This window comes from Lissotriton helveticus, chromosome 6 (genome assembly GCF_964261635.1).
Source record: "Lissotriton helveticus chromosome 6, aLisHel1.1, whole genome shotgun sequence".
Taxonomy (NCBI): domain Eukaryota; kingdom Metazoa; phylum Chordata; class Amphibia; order Caudata; family Salamandridae; genus Lissotriton; species Lissotriton helveticus.
In genome coordinates, this window is record NC_136067.1 from 905,889,153 (window position 1) to 905,907,309 (window position 18,157).

Below are 18,157 nucleotides of genomic sequence, written 5' to 3' on the forward strand. Positions count from 1 at the left end.
AGAAGATACTACAAGGAATCTGGTGCCTGCGGTTCCTTCATACCTGACTTTTCTCCCCTTTAATGAAGCCTTCGTGGAACCTATCCTTGCCATCCGTGAAAGCCTACCACTTTTACCACAGTCCACAAAGCAATTGAAGGGCAGTACAAGGGGGGGCCTGGAGACCCATCTTCCCTCTCATACATTGCTGGAAAGCCTGGTTGTTTAAGCTTCTTGTTCCTCCAAACTATCACCAGGAGCCTCCCCTACTTCATTTGATAGTGAATCTAAAAAGATGGAGCAGTACACATAAACGACCCTTTAGCGAGCAGTATGACCCTCTGTCTGCTCAATGCCACCTGTCTCCTTAGTTGATACGTGCACATGCTTTGGAGCATGGCACAAACAGTTTTGGCTAACCTTCCGGACTATTTCAGTCCCACTTTTTAGAGCTTATCGGGAATGGCCAGGCTGCAGCAAAACAGGTACACATAAGACTCTGTCGCTAGGGCTGTTGGGACCTCCATATATTTGTGTCGCCATGCATTACCGATAAATTCTGCATTCTCTCAGGCTGTCTAAACAACACCAATCAACCTGCCGTTCGACAGCTCCTATCCTTTTGGAGCGGAAGCTGACTGTGCTCTAAGAGTGGCTCAAGCAGAGTAAGGCGACAGAAAAGTCCTTTGACCTTAAGATGCAACAGAGGAACGACTGGCAGGTCAAGAAATATTGTGGGTTCTCTCGTGCTTTTAGGGGCCGTCCACAGCAGTAGCAATGGCAAGCCCACTGCACAGGCAGTATAGAGGCCAGGCCAAAGAAAGAAAACGTGCCTTTTCACTCCATCTCTCCTCTTCCTTCTCCTCATTATCTGCTGCAGGGATGCAGCCCTAGTTCCTTCTTGTCGGAACACAAGGAGTCAATAGGAGGACGGGGGTCTCCTTTCTATAATCGTGGAGGGCTATTACTTCAGACCTATGGGTCTTGTAAATTGTGGAAAGGGGATATGTCCTACTCTTTCATAGGTGCTTCTACCTTTCTCCCATCCCAGCATTACCTTCTTCTAGAGCACCTATGAGCTTTGCAACAGGGGTAAAGATGTATCTCCTAAAAGGTGCAGCAGAATTGGTACTGGAGCACAAACACGGTGAGGGGGCAACCAAAAAGGACATCAGCCTCACTCAATCCTCGACCTCTGGATTCTGAACTGGTTCCTCAGAAAAGGAGAAGTTAAAAATGCTGCCCCTAGCTTAGGTTCTGCTTAAGCTGGAAGCAGAAAACTGGAGTGTATCTGTCGACCTGCAGGGTGCCTTTTATCATTTTCCTATTCTACAGCCACACAAGAAGTACCTTCGCTTTATGGTGCGGTTCAAACACTGCCAGTTTGCTGTCCTACTGTTAGGTCTGACTTGCGCACTTCGATACTTCATAAAGCCGACTGAGGTGATCGTGGCCCATCTCAGACGAGCGGAAGTCCAAGAATTCCCTTACCTTAATGACTGGCTCATCAAGGCAAACTCTCGAGAGATGGTGTCATATCACCTACTAATGACTGCCACGTTGCTTTTCGATTCTGGTTTTTCGATCAACATGCCCAAATCCCATTTAGTTGTCTCTCAGCACATCTTGACCTTAGGGACAGTACTAGACACCACATCAAGTCGAGCCTTTACTCCTCCACAGAGTGTTCAGGACTTTCATATTATGAGTCTGATGTTTCAGAATGGAGCGCACATGCCATTTCTGCTGGTCTTATAACTCCTCCGTCGGCTAGCTTTCTTCGTTCTGTTGGTCACTCATGCACGCTGGCATATGAGGTTCCTGTAGTGGTTCCTCCGCAGGCAGTGATTCCAATACAGCGATGTTCTTCAGAGCTTGGTTATGATGTGCAAGGACTGTGCAGAGCATTGAAGTGGTGGAGTATAGAAAGCAATCTGTCTTTGGAGTGTAGGGGGGCTTCCAACCCCCACAAGCAGTGGTTTTAGTTATCACAGATGAATCCACTCTAGGGTTGGGGAGTTGGAGAACAGAGGCCACTGGTCTCCACAATGACTTCCTCTCTTCCCTCGCAGCCAGCCTATCCAGACCTTGATGGACAATATGTCCACAATATGGTACATCAACAAGCTGGGGTGAGTAGGGTCGCATCTTCTATGCTAAGAACCTCTGTGACTCTGGTGCTAGGCTCATGACCATTGGATCTGAGGTGTAGCTAACCACCTAGCTGGTGTCCTTCATGTTCGAGCAGACAATCCCAGTTGGTATTACCCTGCTGATCACAAGTGGCAACTGCTAGTGGTCCAATATCTGTTTAGCCTCTGGGCCTCTCCAGCTGTGGACCTCTTTGCCACTGATGAGAAACGCTCACTTCCTGAAATTCTATGCCCTCCAGTGTCCACTGCAGGGAGCTTTGGCGGACACGTTTTATTTGAGGTGGAACTTTCCACTTCACCATGCGTTTACTTCCATACCCTTAATTCCTCTGGTCTTAAGGAAGATTCTCCTCAACAGTGCCCAAGTCATACTAATAGCCCCAGAGTAGCATGAAGAGTGTGGCATACAGACCTTTGACCCCCGTACCACCACCCAGTCACCTAGAGCTCCTCTTGCTATTTCTGGGGCACCACCTTCATGCCTTGTGACTGAGCTTCATAACCTGAATTCTTTTCCTTTACCTTCTGAAGTGGTGGAAGTCATCTTATGTGCCTGCAGACATTCTGCCAAAATGGTTGTGTATTCAGGGAGATTGAATAGGTTTACGTGGATTGCAGACACATCTGTAGATGCTCTCCAGGTCCACCTGTCTGAAATCCTGCTCTTCGTCTTGTCTTTAGCTCAACAAATGTACACAGTTGGCACAGTTATGAGCTACCTGTTGACTTTATCAGCCTTTCTCTGTCTTTCTGACCAACCATTCTACAAATCACTTGTAGTTATGCAGTTTCTGATAGGTCTCATAAACAAGTTTTCCACATCACCATTTAAAATGCCTCAGTGGGTCCCTAATCTTGTTCTTATGTTTTTGATGGATTCTTTTTTCGAACCGTTGCAGGGTAGCCCTTTGCAGCTGCTTACTTTTAAACATGTTTTCTCATCACCATCATATAAGCGAGACATGCGAGTGTTATGCATGCATTTTGCATGAAACCTCCGTTCGATTCTTTCTATCTTGACAATCTGTTTCTCAGATACAGGGTACCTTCCTGTCAAAAGTGAAAAAGTTAGTTACTACATTTTACCTTGAGCAAACCATTACCCCACTGAATTTCTTCCACATCCCATGTCGGAAGAAAAAGGTTCTATAGACTAGACCCCCAGAGGGTGGTAAGCTTCTATGTGAATAGAATAAAGTAGTTTGAATTGGCTCACCACATATTCATAGGCTTGGTGGGCAAAATGAAAGACAAGGCAGAACACAAGATGACTTGAGTAAGGTGGATCATCTTGTGAATCAAAATGTGCTATGCCTTGGCGCACAAGGATCCTCCTGAGGGTATGAAGGCTCATTCTACTAGGGCCAAGTATTTTACCGCTGCACTGATGAGAGATGCGCAAGTGCCAGATGGTGCATATGGAAAATGCCAGCTGCAAATCACTCTAAAATTACCCTCTCACATCTTAGTGATAACCTTTTAAAACCAAAGTTTGATATGTTCCACATATTGATTGCACACACAAGTAGTTAATGTAGGATGTTAGTCTCCCTTGACTGCAAGGAAATATCATTTTAATCCATTGGTACAGAGTTGCAGCTTAACTAAGTACCCGCTGGTTATAAGGTTATTCCATGACTGAAATTTTTAACTTTGCCTGCTTGGTTCCTCAGTTGCTTAGGGATATTGGTGCCAAATCTCAGTGTAATGGTAAATCAAGCAATGACTTTGAGAATGTTTAAAATATACTATGGATGTGTGTTTATTTTATCAATGAAAAAAAGGTGTCAAGCTTCTGCTTTTGCCCACTGTTTTGGCGATTAGGTCACCCAGGACACAGCTGACATAGCACCATCCCCCTGGAGGTTTACTGATGGGAAGCCAAGCATACAGAGTGCACCTACCACACACTCTGGAACAAGCAAGGTAAGCCCGTTGGTGATCGTTCTTTGCAGGTATTGTTTGCAAACAAACACTTTGGCCATGTTTCTTCATCAGAAAGATTTCAGCCACATTAGAACATAGATTGGCAGAGCCAAGAGATTGTCGATATTTAACTTATGTTCTGGAAAGAGAAGGCTGACTACTATCCCTCATATGGGCAACATTATTAAGATTTGTCTTTAAATGGCATCACCGGAATGTCTTAAAAGGGTTTGAATGAATACTTGTAGATATAAAAACAAATGTGTTACTCGTTTCCTGCAGGGAGGTGTCACATTTCTAACTTCTCCCTCTGTTATTTGTCTGTGGAGGAAGCTATTAATATCTTGCGTAAAGGGATGCTATTTTGTGCTTGTATAAATTATCGAAGTTGTGAATTCATCCCCTTATGTGGTCTTCCCCGTCCAGTACCTCTATGCATTGGGCATTTTGTTCGACATAGTGATAGTGGCTTACTACTTTTAATGGCGGGTCCAGTTCTTTGAAAATTCCCTCTTCTTCTGATTACACAGTCATTTAGAGCTGTATTTGAGTAATCCTTTATGGTGGATGCCCATTGAGTAATACTTGATGGTGGAGGCTTCTATTAGGGCATTTCTTAAGCCATATTCAGGAGACATCCAACAACCAGTAACTGCTTTTTGTTTGGCTAAATATATGCACCCAAGTATCTAGAACCACAGTGCGGCCTTCTTTATGCAACCGTAGTGTGACAATGAAGGATGATTAATCTAGGAAAAGATCACTTTAGCAACCTCCGCTGTTCATTATGTAGGGCAATGGTAAATATAGAGGATCTGTTGAATTGTTTCCTGACTATTGGCTCAGTGCCTCCTCCAAATGGAATCTGGGCATTGTTTCTAACTAGATTGTGTTTGGTGTATGTAGGTCCTTTGCCTGTTGCAGGAAGACAATACAACTCCTATGTATTTGTTCATTTACTTATTTAGTAATTGGTTTGTACTGGTCAGGGGATATTGACTTGGCACATTAATATGGAACTGAAAGTTGTTGAGACAGCTACATTTTTTTTATATAATTTTGAACCTTTGAGCCACGACTGGTGCAAAGGCCATTCGCTCTTATGGGAAAGTGACATTTCACCTTCAACCGTTCCCTGGCAGCAGGCCGTATTCGGTGTTTTTACAAGGAATATGATGCTCTCTTACTGTTGGTGACTGAAAGCTACTGGCAATCATATCCTGCCTTTTTTGTGTGATTTCAAATGCCATTACAGTGAAGTGTGGATGTAATTTGTAAGAATGTCTCTCAGAATATTATTTACTGTCTCATGGTGCCTCTGAAACTGCTTTCGGAGAGTATGTAAACAACGTATCAGTTCTCTGGTTGGTGTGTCTTTTCTTTGTAATTTTTTGTTTTTACAAAGTTGACTTTGTTAATTATGTGGTTAAAGTTATGATGAAAACTACCACATAATGGAAACTATTGACAAGTGCAGTGAGTCCACAGCATATGGTGACTATGTCCCCATTCAGGTAAACCTATTTGATATGGGTTGTATAGATTTCAGCTAAGTTTCAGAACACTTTTACCCTTAGCAATAGTTGTGGATCAATTCTATGCTTTAAGATTAAATAGTAACCATGTGAACTACTTCTCCAACCTGTTTATATAAAAATGTTGATTATAAAGTTCCTTGGAGCAGTACCCTAAGTATACTGTAGCTGTACTCCACTCTGTTATCGTTAACACTTTCCCAAAACATGTACATATACAACTCTATCCTATTCAGAGCTGTGAATTTGGTTCATACATCAAATGTAAGCCCAAATGGTCCCAAAAGCAGTTTATTGATGAAAAGCAAGCAACAATGTATTTTTAATGCAGCTGGTAAACTGGACTGGCTGCCTAAACTAAGAAAACATGTTAATTTCCAGACCCAGTTCCAGTCTCCACAGGGTTAAATGTTGGAAGATGGGCAACTTTGTAATAACCTTGATAACAAGTGCGAACCACTGTTTATTTGGTCATCTGAAAGCAGATGTGGCCATGCTTCTTTTCTGAAACCCAAGCAAGATGGACATACATTCTTCCCCGTTTCCCTTTTCCTTTACAAATGGTGTTCCCAGTCTAGTTAGCTTTTCTGTTTTGTGGTAAACATTCTTGTTATTTCTGTTCTCGTGCTCAGATACCAAGGTATAAAGGACTTCATAAACATGCAGGGAGCAGTAAGAAGGCTGGTGAACAGGTAACCTGCATGGGAACAGAAAGGCTGAGCTGGAGCTTTTGGACTTCCTAATGGGCATCAGTGGGCATCTAACATGAACAAAATTATGACAGGCAACTATGGGAGAACACCAAAGTGTGTGTGACATCTACAGCCTTTATTAAAAAAAGCAAAATACACAACATTTAGATGTTTGGCATTCCATACTCTGCACTTACAGGGATCATTATCCAAATATATATATTAAATTACATTTTCTTTGGTAGATTGAAAGAAAATTATTAGATCTTTTTTGTTAGTTTTATTTTTTGCTGGAGACTTGCTTTGCACACATAAAATTGTGATGTGATATAGTAATGTCAGTTCCTTAACATACTGCAATCAATTAAATAAATCTAATTTGAGTTTGTCACTAGTGGTCCAAAGGTCGTCTTTCGAATGCAATGCCTGAAACTCTCAGTAACAGGCGCCATGTTACATGTGAGCATGTAATATTGGTAATATAATTGACAAATGTGCAGGATGGATCATTGGATATGTTGTCTTCTACTAATGACTATTAGATTAATTTTACATAATAATGTAATTGTTTAAATAGTGTTGTGGGTCTGCCGTACCCCAACATTGCAGAATAGACAGTGAAAAGTTGTATTGAGCGCCACCCCCTTTGAAATTGCTTGACTCTACCTGTCCATTCTGAGTTGTTAAGTCACATCTGTCAAAAACGGTGTTGCTAAGCCTGTTGATATTTAGTAATTGAAAATGGAACGACCAACTGGAACCATAGAGCAGAATATTTCCTAAATGTCGTAGAGAAGCAGATCTTGTTAAATAGAAAGAGGCGATTGAGCTGAATTTGATTATTTCACGTGTGCTGCATAGGGTGCTTAGATTGCACATTGGACCTTCCTAGAAACAATTTTTATTAAAAGGTATGAACCTTTGTAAATGCCTATTATGATCCCTGTTTGGGTAGCACCTCATAAACACACCTTAGTGTTTTCCCATGGTGGGGATTTCTGGGGTTTTTCTCATTTGATTATCCTGCTTTCTTTAGTCATCTAACAACCATTTCCTGTTTCAAGGGTAGCATCAAGAAAATAATGGGGCACCAGACAGGTAGATATTCATTTATGCCCTAATGTAATCATCTAACATTACTTATATTGAATGCCATGCTTGCTAGACATACTTAATCCGGTGCAGGATTTCAAATGGGAGTGCTGCTAACATTCTGGCCAGTGCAATTTAAAAGCCTGTGAATAAAGCACCAATATGTTTGAAGTAATTGAGTATGTTTTTACTCAGAATACAAGTACAGCAGAGATATGTTTCATCTTCTGCCTAATTAGAATTGTTTTAACATTGTTTATTGTGAATTCTCCAGCTAAAATATAAATATATATATATATACATATATACATATATATATATATATATATATATCACCAAACACAAGCTACAGTAAGTAACTCGAGACAGGCCACTCCAACCGTGCTGTTTAATCTCTTTAATGGAGACAGTTTTGCATGACGCGTTTCACCTCCACGAGGCTTAATCATATGCAGCATTACTTGGGATGGGTTTGTTAGCACTTAAAAAATGTAACTCCAAACAAGAGGGACTAGTACCCATCAGTTTGAATTTAAAGTGACAGTGGGTTTTCAAATATATTCATAGTTCGTTTTTCACTTCACAGTGTCACTAAGTACACTCCAATTACCTCAGGACAATTCCTTGAAAATGTCTTTAACTGTGTAACTCGGACCACAGTACCCAGAATCCACCCTTACTGTTCACCTAATGTCAGGTTAATCCTTCAATGTAGTTCTTGGCAAAATTACACCTTTGAATCAGCCGCCAAACCTGTATACAAGTTGCCTTTCATTCAGGAAAAATTCCATTTGTGGCTTGTATTATCCGGTAGCAGCATCTTTCAAAGTCAATTCCGCTACCATCCTGGTTGTTTTCCTTCAACCGTGTCTTCCAAGAAAGCATTTCTCAGCACGACGTGCATGGGGAAGATCCCCTTCGCAGACCCTGGCTGTGTCCGTGTTCGTCTCTCCAGTCGAGGCGGGCCTCTCAACGGGGCCCTTCCATCTTTCTGTCGTAGATTCTCACTGCTTCACAGCCGGTGGGCGCTTCAAAATTGGATACTATCCATGGGCAAAAGATCCTGACAAAACGAAGCGCCTCAACCAGGCGGGTCGGGGCCAATCCAAGGTGTGTCAGACACCTTACAAATACCACCAAACAGGGGGCGTGGCCAGCAGCCGAAGGGAATGGTCGCTTGCTAGCGCGACTCCCGGCCCTTGCCCGACGATCCGCCTCATTAATCCGCTCTTAGACCGGGGACTCCTCTTCCACTGGGGAGAACCCCGTTAGGAACAAACTGTGCATGCCTGGAAGAGGTGCTGGCCCCATCGATGCTCCACAGCGGCAGATAGAGCCCGACACGGTGAAGTCCCCCGGGGCCCGCAAGATGGCGGCCGTATAATAGCTCCGACCGGCCTCCTGACCGGCTCTGGCTGAGGGTAGCTGGACCTGGGCCGAGTTCGGGACCCGTCTTGCCTTGCCGCCGCCAGTCGGAACTGCTTTCCATCCTACCGGGGTGAAACGGGCCCCCCTGAGTGTCTCTGAAGCCGTCCCTGGCCCGATTTGGAGGTGAACTGCAGAGGTCACCTGCGTGCCGGGGCGCCATTCACGCGACGCCCCGGCTTTGAGGCCTACTCTCTTTGGAGCTCCGGTGCACTCTCCTTCCGCCTCACGGAGCCTTGCGGCCCCCCCGCCTAATGCTTGCAAGTTAATCCTGACTCAACACTGAAGGGGGGGTGCCCCGAGCAGACCTGGCGGCTAATTGGTTTTACTGACCTTGCACTGGGCCTTGCTGGGAGGACTCTCCAACGTTGGAAATCCCATCGGGGATCTGGATCGCGTAGGAGCCTACTTGGGGCTGGTTGGTCATTTATTTACTGTGGACCTCGCGGCTATCCCATCGTCTGGCCCTACATTATCACAGCGGTTGCACTCCTGGCTCCGTGCCCTCCGGTGCCCCTGCAACTGACCTTTCCATTCTGTGCCTGGGTGGTGGCCCCCCTTCCTGAACCTACCGGAGCCGTGCTGCGTCGCGGCGACCAGCCGCGCACAGTTGCTCTTCAAAATAGGTGAGCTCGAACCCACTCGGAGCCGCCCTTTGGGCCCCGTGGACCTTCCTGAGGTGTCTCACGCTCCACGACCAGATTTCAGACACTGATCCCGCTTGTGCCGCTGGACGTCTACGGGGTAAGCCTTGCTGGTGCCGCGACGGGGGGTGCCGGAGGTGGTGCAGCGTGTGCTACTGGCAATATCCAACGGTGAGGGCAGATACTGATCTCCATCTTCTATCCGGCTCCGCTCCATCCCGTTCGCTCCAGGAGGCCACCAGGCAGTGGGGATGGCGTCCGGCAAAGGGTCAAGGCCCTCTAATCAGAGACAGATCACCAAGAAGTCGTGGGGCACTAGAGGAGATAACAAGGAGGCTCCCCCCCCCCCCCGGAGACCCGAAGCTCGCGTCCCCATCGCAGGGAGCAAAGACGCTCACCCTGGAGGATGTAATGGAGGCTATCGCTGGAGTCCGCTCCTCTCTCGAGACCCGAATCGACTCTGTGAATATTGAGGTGACTCTCTTGCGTGCGGACTTGCGCAAAATGGACACTAAAGTTAAAGATGTGAAGGTCAAGACAGCGGCCTTAATCGACGACACATCTACGCTTCAGCAGCAAGTCGCCCAGCTTCAGAAGCAGCAGAAGCAGATGAGTGAACAACTGGACGACTACGAAGGGAGGGCGAGAAGGAACAACATCCGTATCCTGGGGGTTCCGGAGCGAATGGAGGAGCCCTCAGCGGACCTGTTTGTGGAGACCCTGGTCACGACACACCTTAAACCGAAACAGCTCTCGAGCTCCTTCTCCATTGAAAGGGCGCATAGGGTCCCGGGGGGGGGGGGTAGACCTAAGCCCGGAGGCCCCCCCCCCCCTGCCCCATCATCGCGAGGGTCTTCAACTTTCGAGATCGAGACGCTATACTTCAAGCGGCCAGGTCCGGACCGCCTCTTCTTCTAGAAAACACTTGCATCTCCATGTTTCCAGATTTCACGGTAAAAGTGCAGGCGAGGCGTCGCAGCTTTCTGGAGGTCAAAAGGGCGCTGCGCGACAAGGGCGTCAAATACTCCATGCTTTTCCCTGCGAAACTACGCGTCGAGATGGATGGAAAAACATGGTTCTTCCTCTCGCCAGAGGAGGTGTGGGACTGGCTAGAGGGTTGGCGTAGGGTCGGAGGATCTCCGCGGAACCGAACTACACCAGATGAGCTCTCACGAGAGGAACACTTGCCAGAAAGCCAAGAACTATTCACCGGAACTACTGACGAAGTGGAGTGACATCTCTCTGCTACGGCGGGAAATATCTGAAGAGGCTGTGGTCTTTGCTGTGCGGGTCCCTGACGGCTACTGGCTGCTGTCCGGGGCAACTGGCTTCCATTTTGCACTGATCTACGTTCCTGAGTCCTGTTTCCTTAGGCCACGATCGGGCCACACCAGCTGACTGACAAGTAACTTTTCTATTATGTGAATGTTGCCCAGAACTTACGTTGTAGTCTTACATGTGTGTTCTATTTGCATTGGCTCTTTGAGTCGGGCAAGTGGCGCTGGCGGCTCACCTAGTACCCCAATCATGAGTGGGAGGGCGACAGGCGCTCTGCCTAGTTGGGGTGTGGATAGTTCTGAATCCGCGGGCAGGGAAGCAGGGTGGGGGGAGGGGAGCGGGTTGGGGGGGGGGGTTGGCAATGTTTTATTGCTATGTTGTTGTTCGATTTTGCCCTCAGCAGAGTTTCCTTTGGTCACGTAGTCACTCTTATTTATCCTTGTGTCCTCAGCAGAGTTGTCTTTAGTCATGCTCTTTTGTCCGTCCATGGTCCCATATTGAAGAGCCGGGTGCTCTGGCTGCTACCCAGTTTCCGGGGAACACATGATCTATTCAGTCCCATGCTCCGAGGTGTCCCAGGTCCTAGCCGACACGGGAGGTTCCTTCCCGGACGCTCCCCCTATTTAACCCTCCACTCACACCGTCATGACACAGCTACTTTCTAGAACCCTTACTATCCTCTCCTGGAACGTCCATGGTTTAGGTCACAAAATCAAAAGAAGTGTAGTTCTCCAGTTTCTTAGGCGCCATTCCCCTGATATTGTCCTGTTGTAAGAAACACACTTGGTCGGCAACACTTGTCAGGCGCTCCAGAGAGGGGGATATAAATTATTGGTCCACGCGGGGTTGACCTCTGGATCCCGAGGTACCGGGATTTTGGTTAGGAAGACCCTTGCACTCACTCACTCACAGAGCTGGGCTGACCCCCTAGGTCGATTTGCGTTGGTGGAGGCCACCTGGGAGGGGCGTCCCTTGAACATTATCTCTGCGTACCTTCCGCCAACGTTAGTACGAGATTCCCTTAAGGAACTGGGAGTTCAATTGTTAAGCCTCTCCCCGAGTACGCTCATAATTGGGGGGGGATTTTAACACCACTATGTGTGACGACCTGGACCGCCGGCCCAGGAGGGAATCGCACCGTCAGAGCTCAGATCTTGCTGACTTTGCCCATGCTTTGGGACTAAAGGACATCTTGCGCCTCCACTTTCCAGATACACCATATTTCACGCACTATTCTAATGCACACAATAGTATGTCCAGAATTGATTATTTTTTTTGGCCCTATCGCGGACGTCGGTTGCTTTGTCCGCCCGAGGGGTCTCCCTCGTGGTATATCCGACCACTCGCCACTCACGGTGGACCTAACTTATAATCGTCAGATTGTGCGGGGTCCCATTGTTATTAATCCCTGGCTATTGCAGATCCCAGACATCAGAGGGGCGTTGCAGGAGCGCACTGAAGTTTACTTTGCTGAAAATGTTGGCTCAGTGGACTCGGCGGTCACGCTCTGGGAGGCGTACTTGGCAGTGGTGAAAGGTGAGGCACTAGCTCTCAAGGCGGGTTATCTGCGTAAGCATACCGAACAGATCACGCAGGCGGAAACTGATCTAATCAGCCTTGAGGCATACCATAACGCTGCACCATCTGATACCACTGCTGCTCGTCTCCGTGCCCAACAACTGGTCTATAGAGCGCTGGCACAGGAAAGGGCACAGGCGCGGTTGCTCCATACACGCCATCGGGTCTATGAGTTTGGAGATTGTGCAGGCAAGATGCTCGCATGGTTGGAGCGTCGCGACCAGGGATCTAGGTGGGTGTCGTCTATAACTAGACCAGATGGATTCGTGGTGGTGGACCCGCAGGATATTGCGGAGGCATTTGCCGACCATCTGGAAAGGGTTTATACAGCTGGCGATGGCTATTCGTCCGCTGGGTATAAAATTGAGAGAGACCCTGTGCAACCCAGGGGAATAGGGTACTAATACATAGTAAAAAGAAAGGGATCCCTTGGTGAAATGATTTGACACAACCAAAAATAATATGGTTGTTTTTCTTCTAGCCCATATATTAGAAGTGAAAAATAACTAACAAGTCAGTAGATTCTAAAAAAACATATTTTATTTTCAACTTTAGAAAAAGATTTATGTATATATTGCACAATTTAAAAACAGTACACAATAATTACATTCAAGAATACATCAGTATACCCTTCATAATTAAAAAAAAATGACAATTAAACCCAAAGTATTTGTTTAAAACGGTTACTAAACCGTCCGCTGAATCCGGCCAAATTTTTGGAGGAAATGCACCTCCCCACCATTTCGGATTCGGATCGGCTTGCCCTAGACGCCGACATCTCGACGGAAGAGCTCACTACTGCATTGTTCGCTGTTAACTCCGGCAAGGCCATGGGCCCCGACGGAGTCCCTGTTGAATTCCTGAAAGGAATGGTCCCTGACATCATTCCCCATCTCCTGAATATGTTTGCGGAGAGCCTGGAGCTTGGGGTCCTCCCACTTGACCAAAGACTGGCTTAAATCGCGGTCATTCTCAAACCCGCCAAGCCTCCCACTGCCTGTAGCTCTTATCGGCCGATTTCCCTGATCAGCGCAGGGGCCAAGGTCCTGGCTAAACTACTGGCTACTCACCTTCTCCTAGTACTCCCTTCCCTTATACACGACGATCAATCTGGCTTTCTTCCAGGCCGCAACACGGCGCTGAACCTCCGTAGAGTGCACAACGTGATGAGCCGCCAGCCCATCTTACAAGACGCTTCCATCTTATCCCTTGACGCTGCGATGGCGTTTGATTCGATCGAATGGCCATATCTGTTCGAAGTCCTCCACCGCTTTGGCTTTGGACCCCAATTCATTAGTTGGGTGCGTCTTTTGTATACGGACCTCCTGGGCCAGGTCCGGGTTAATAACCACACATCCCGGAGGTTTCCTCTTCATCGAGGTACCAGGCAGGGCTGCCCCCTGTCACCCCTGTTGTTCGCCCTCACCCTACAGCCTCTGGCTCACTGGGTCCGCACAGATGTCTCTATCAGAGGCCTACATTGGAACGACGAGACTATGGACAAGATCTCTCTCTATGCGGACGACATCCTGATATATGTGTCGTCCCCACAGTCCTCCATTAATAGCCTGTTTCACGTTCTTACCAACTTTGGGAAATATTCTGGATACGCCATAAACTGGGCTAAATCAGTGCTGTATATGTTGCATGGTCCACCGCCTTGCCTGCCTTGAGGGTTCTCTATCACAAGGGCCACGGAGGACTTTTAATACCTCGGTGTCTATATTACACCGACTTCAAAAAGTTCTATGACCGTAATCTGCAGGGCCCATTGCGTAGACTTCGCTGCGACGTCACTCATTGGCGGTCACTCCCGCTCTCTCTCCCGGGCCGGACGGCACTATTTAAAATGTTGGCGCTTCCGCGCTTCCTGTATGTCCTACAGAACTGCCCCTTCCCAATCCAGGACTCATATTTCAAGACGGTGGAAAACGAGCTCCGACTGCTACTGTGGGATGGGGGTGCCGCTCGGATAGCCCTCTGCAAGTTGTTTCAGGGATGGTACGATGGGGGCATCGCCCTGCCCAACCTCCGCCTTTATTATTGGGCGTCACAGCTTGTGGCGGTCACCCACTGGGTACACGGTTCGCCTCTGAACCCGGCCTTCCTATTAGACAGAAGTCAGACCAGGCGAGAGGGCTATTTGGGGGCACTCTACAGTAAACCAACCAGAACTAGATATGTAGGACCTGTGGCGCATACAGTGGAAATTTGGCACAGAGCCAATAGAAGACTGGGATGGGCTGACAGGCTTACTAAGGCCTCGCCTCTGTGGTCTACTCAAAGCCTGGGTTCCCGCTGCTTCCTCCAGGGCTTCGACAGGTGGGACATGATTGGGATTTCCGAGGTGGGGGACCTCGTCCATAAGGGTAAATTGCTGACCTTTAGTGACCTCCAAGCTAAATATGCCCTTGCACCCACTGAGTTCTTCAGATACCTGCAAATCACACACTCCATCCAGACCGCTCTCCCAGACCTCACCTCCATACCGGATACCTCCCCTTTGGAGGACAGGTTGCTGTCAGAACCTCTTCCTGAGAAGGCCATCTCCCTTACCTACCGTAAGCTCTGCAATAATCTCCCCGACCCCTTCCTATCACTGCGGACTAAATGGGAGGTAGACCTGGGTCCTTTAGATGAGGAAGAATGGCGGTTGGGATTGATGTCCCCAAGGGAGTCAGCTATCTGTCACAGGTTTAGGTTGATCTAACTAAAGGTGTTGCACAGAGCGTACATGTCCGCCCTTACCCTAGCTAAAATTGGACGACGCCCAGACACACTGTCCCTACGTGGTTGTGAACTCCCTGGCACCTTTTATCACATCTTATGGGAATGCCCAGTGATACAGCATTTCTGGAAGGCTACACTTAGTAAAATGAGCAGATCCTTGGGTAAACCACTCTCCCCGTCGCCTAGGGAATGTGTCCTCAACATCTGGGGGGGCAATGATTTGAGTGTCCAGGAGTTACAGTGGGCAGCGCTGGGTTTTCTGCTCGCCAAACGCTCCATAGCAATGAAGTGGGGATCCCCGGACAGACCTATGGTGGTGGGCTGGATGACCGCAATGGACCATTGCATGATTGCTGAGAAGACTGTGTATAAAATAAGAGGTTGCCCAAAATGTGGGACAAGAAATGGGGACATTGGAATGCCTACCGTGGCGAACTGTGTGATTCTCCTACAATCGAACTGGCACTGCCCCGTGAGAGACCCGGGGATAGACGTGTACGATAAAGGGTAACAGGCTTGATTCAACTGCGGTCTGTTTACGTTTTTATGACACTTGTGATAGTCCCCTGATTTTGTTTTTATATCAATAAGCGCCTAAGGCGACGGAAACAACAATAGTCCGAGCTGGACACTTGGGACGGATTATATACTATTTGACTCTCTCTGTTGGATTTATGTATTTAATGTTTTGTTTCTGATAAAAAACAAAAAGTGGTGCAACTACCCTTTCTGTGTTCAATGCAGGCTTTGATTTGTTTTAAATATTGATATGCTTCATCAATATGCCGTCCGACCTCAGGGGTGTGGACTGAATGGCTGTGTTTTATAATCTGACCTGAATATTGTTTTTCGCCTTATACCTGCTTGTGCACGGACGTAAATGATGCTTTTGTTTTTCTTGACAATCACCACAATACAAAAATAAAAAAAGATACCACCAAACACAAGCTACAGTAAGTAACTCGAGACAGGCCACTCCAACCGTGCTGTTTAATCTCTTTACAGGAGACCGTTTTGCATGACGCGTTTCACCTCCACGAGGCTTAATCATATGCAGCATTACTTGGGATGGGTTCGTTAGCACTTAAAAAAACGTAACTCCAAACATTATATATATATATATATATATATATATATATATATATATATATATATTTCACTGAAAAAAGCAAAGATTACAGGGACTTCATAGTTAGGCTCAGATCATACACACACAGACCCATAGAACTTCAGCCCTTCTAGCTACCTGAGCTAACTATAAGCCTCGGCATTGCACCACTTATGACCTCACATATTACATCACTAATGACATAATCATGACATCACTTATGACATCATCCAGTGATTGTGACTGTTTTATAGAAGTTTGAGTGTGAAACATATGTACTAAGGCACTACAAAAGTAAAATTTGTGTACTACTAATAAGTGATACTATTTCTAACCTATATCATGTGTGTGACTGTGTATCGAGAGTGAGTGGGTATGTGAGTGGATGTGGGGGTATGTTAGTGGCTGTATAGGTGAATACGTGGGTATGTGAGTAGCTGTATGGGTGAATGTGTGAGTAGCTGTATGGGTGAATGTGTGAGTAGCGCTATGGATGAGTAGATGTGTGTGTGTGTGAGTTGTATGGGTGTGTGAGTGGGTGTAGGAGTGGTTGTGTGAGTGGATGTGTAATTGGTTGCATGAGTGATGTGCACTTTATAAAACTCGTAGAACAACTTTCATTCTGCCTCTCCTGGGATCACATAGCCCTTGCTCATATCAACAAGGCTTTAGTTTTTTGCTTTTCCTTAAATCTCCTGAAATATGTTATGCTGCTTTTAACTTCTACAAAGGTCTCTTTTTATTAGGAAGCATTATGGCCATGCGTAATTCCTATAACATTGAGGTAACTGATTTTTTATTGTTGTAATCTTTGCATTAACAAACTCTTCATTTTTTTTCAACTGTTCATCCTCATTTCAAATTTTAAACCAGAATTATTACTGTCCCTCTTGAGATTAAACAACTTGTTGTCAGCTATGAGGATATTGCTGTTCCATCATTGCAATGTCTGTATCATAAATGAAATTGTAGTGTAACCTTTTGCAATAATGCACATCACACTTTCAATTGAATGTTTGTCCCTTTTCCATAATTTTGAGCACTATTTAATATTCTCTCTTGAAATTGAACGATCTGTTAACATGAATTCTATTATCAAGTTTTAATAATTATTTAAGCTTCTTGAATTTTTTAAGCTATTGTGAGCTCTAAAAAGTTGAGCTTTTTCTATTGAGAAAAAACATGTCTAACTGTTGTCCTCAGGATGTCACTGAAACTGCTTATCTATCAATGTATTTTTTATGTACAATGTAGGAATTGTTATGAACTACGCTTTTATGATTTTTATAAATCAAATAACGTTTTTTGACTTGGTCATTTGAGATGGCATCAGTGATATAACTGACCATATCATGAGTGATGTAATGTGTGAGGTCATAGGCGGTGCATTTTGGGGGCATAAGTTATAGTTAGCTTAGGTAACTAGAACTGCTGAATTTCTATGGTTTTGTGTGTTTATAATCTGAGCCTAACTATAATGTCCCTGTAACGTTTCAACTTAATTTCAAGGGTTTATTTTTAGTACTAAGAATACTGCAATCCATTCTACTTTTAATTTACTAATATTTTTTTAAACTGTAGATTTATTTTGAATAAATATACCTTATATATGTTTTAAAAGGTACAAATCTGAAATGTACTTAATGTAAAGCATATAATATTTTTTCACCTTATATACATTCATAACTTTTTATATACATTTACTTTTTTTAAATACTCCCCAATAACATATCCGTGAAATGTCTTTGCCATTCTCCAATTTTTATCTCAGTATCAGCTAGAATCTTTCGTCAGTGAAAAGCTGAAGTCTGAAGTACAGGAATGGTATACAACTCTAAGTATAATGGAACCATTAATGGCAACCATTCACACTCTGCTTTAAGTGCTACTGATGTTGTAATCAAATCAGAACCTTCCTTTCATATTTTACTTTTGTTATACCACTTCTGAATGGGTAGAGTTTTTTTAACCCTTTGCAAGGCTCCTATTAGGAACATCAGTTTGGTAGTGACTATCC

General features: G+C 45.6%; 1 protein-coding gene across 6 annotated transcripts in view; it reads left to right on the forward strand.

The window, feature by feature from the left end:
• Positions 1-18,157, forward strand: part of CEP43 (centrosomal protein 43) — a 293,859-nt gene that overhangs the window by 209,471 nt on the left and 66,231 nt on the right. For all 6 annotated transcript variants that reach the window (XM_078648540.1, XM_078648541.1, XM_078648542.1 and 3 more), the window contains one exon: positions 3,957-4,058. In XM_078648540.1, the coding sequence (XP_078504666.1) occupies positions 3,957-4,058 (102 nt within the window). The remainder of the gene's footprint in view (positions 1-3,956; positions 4,059-18,157) is intronic.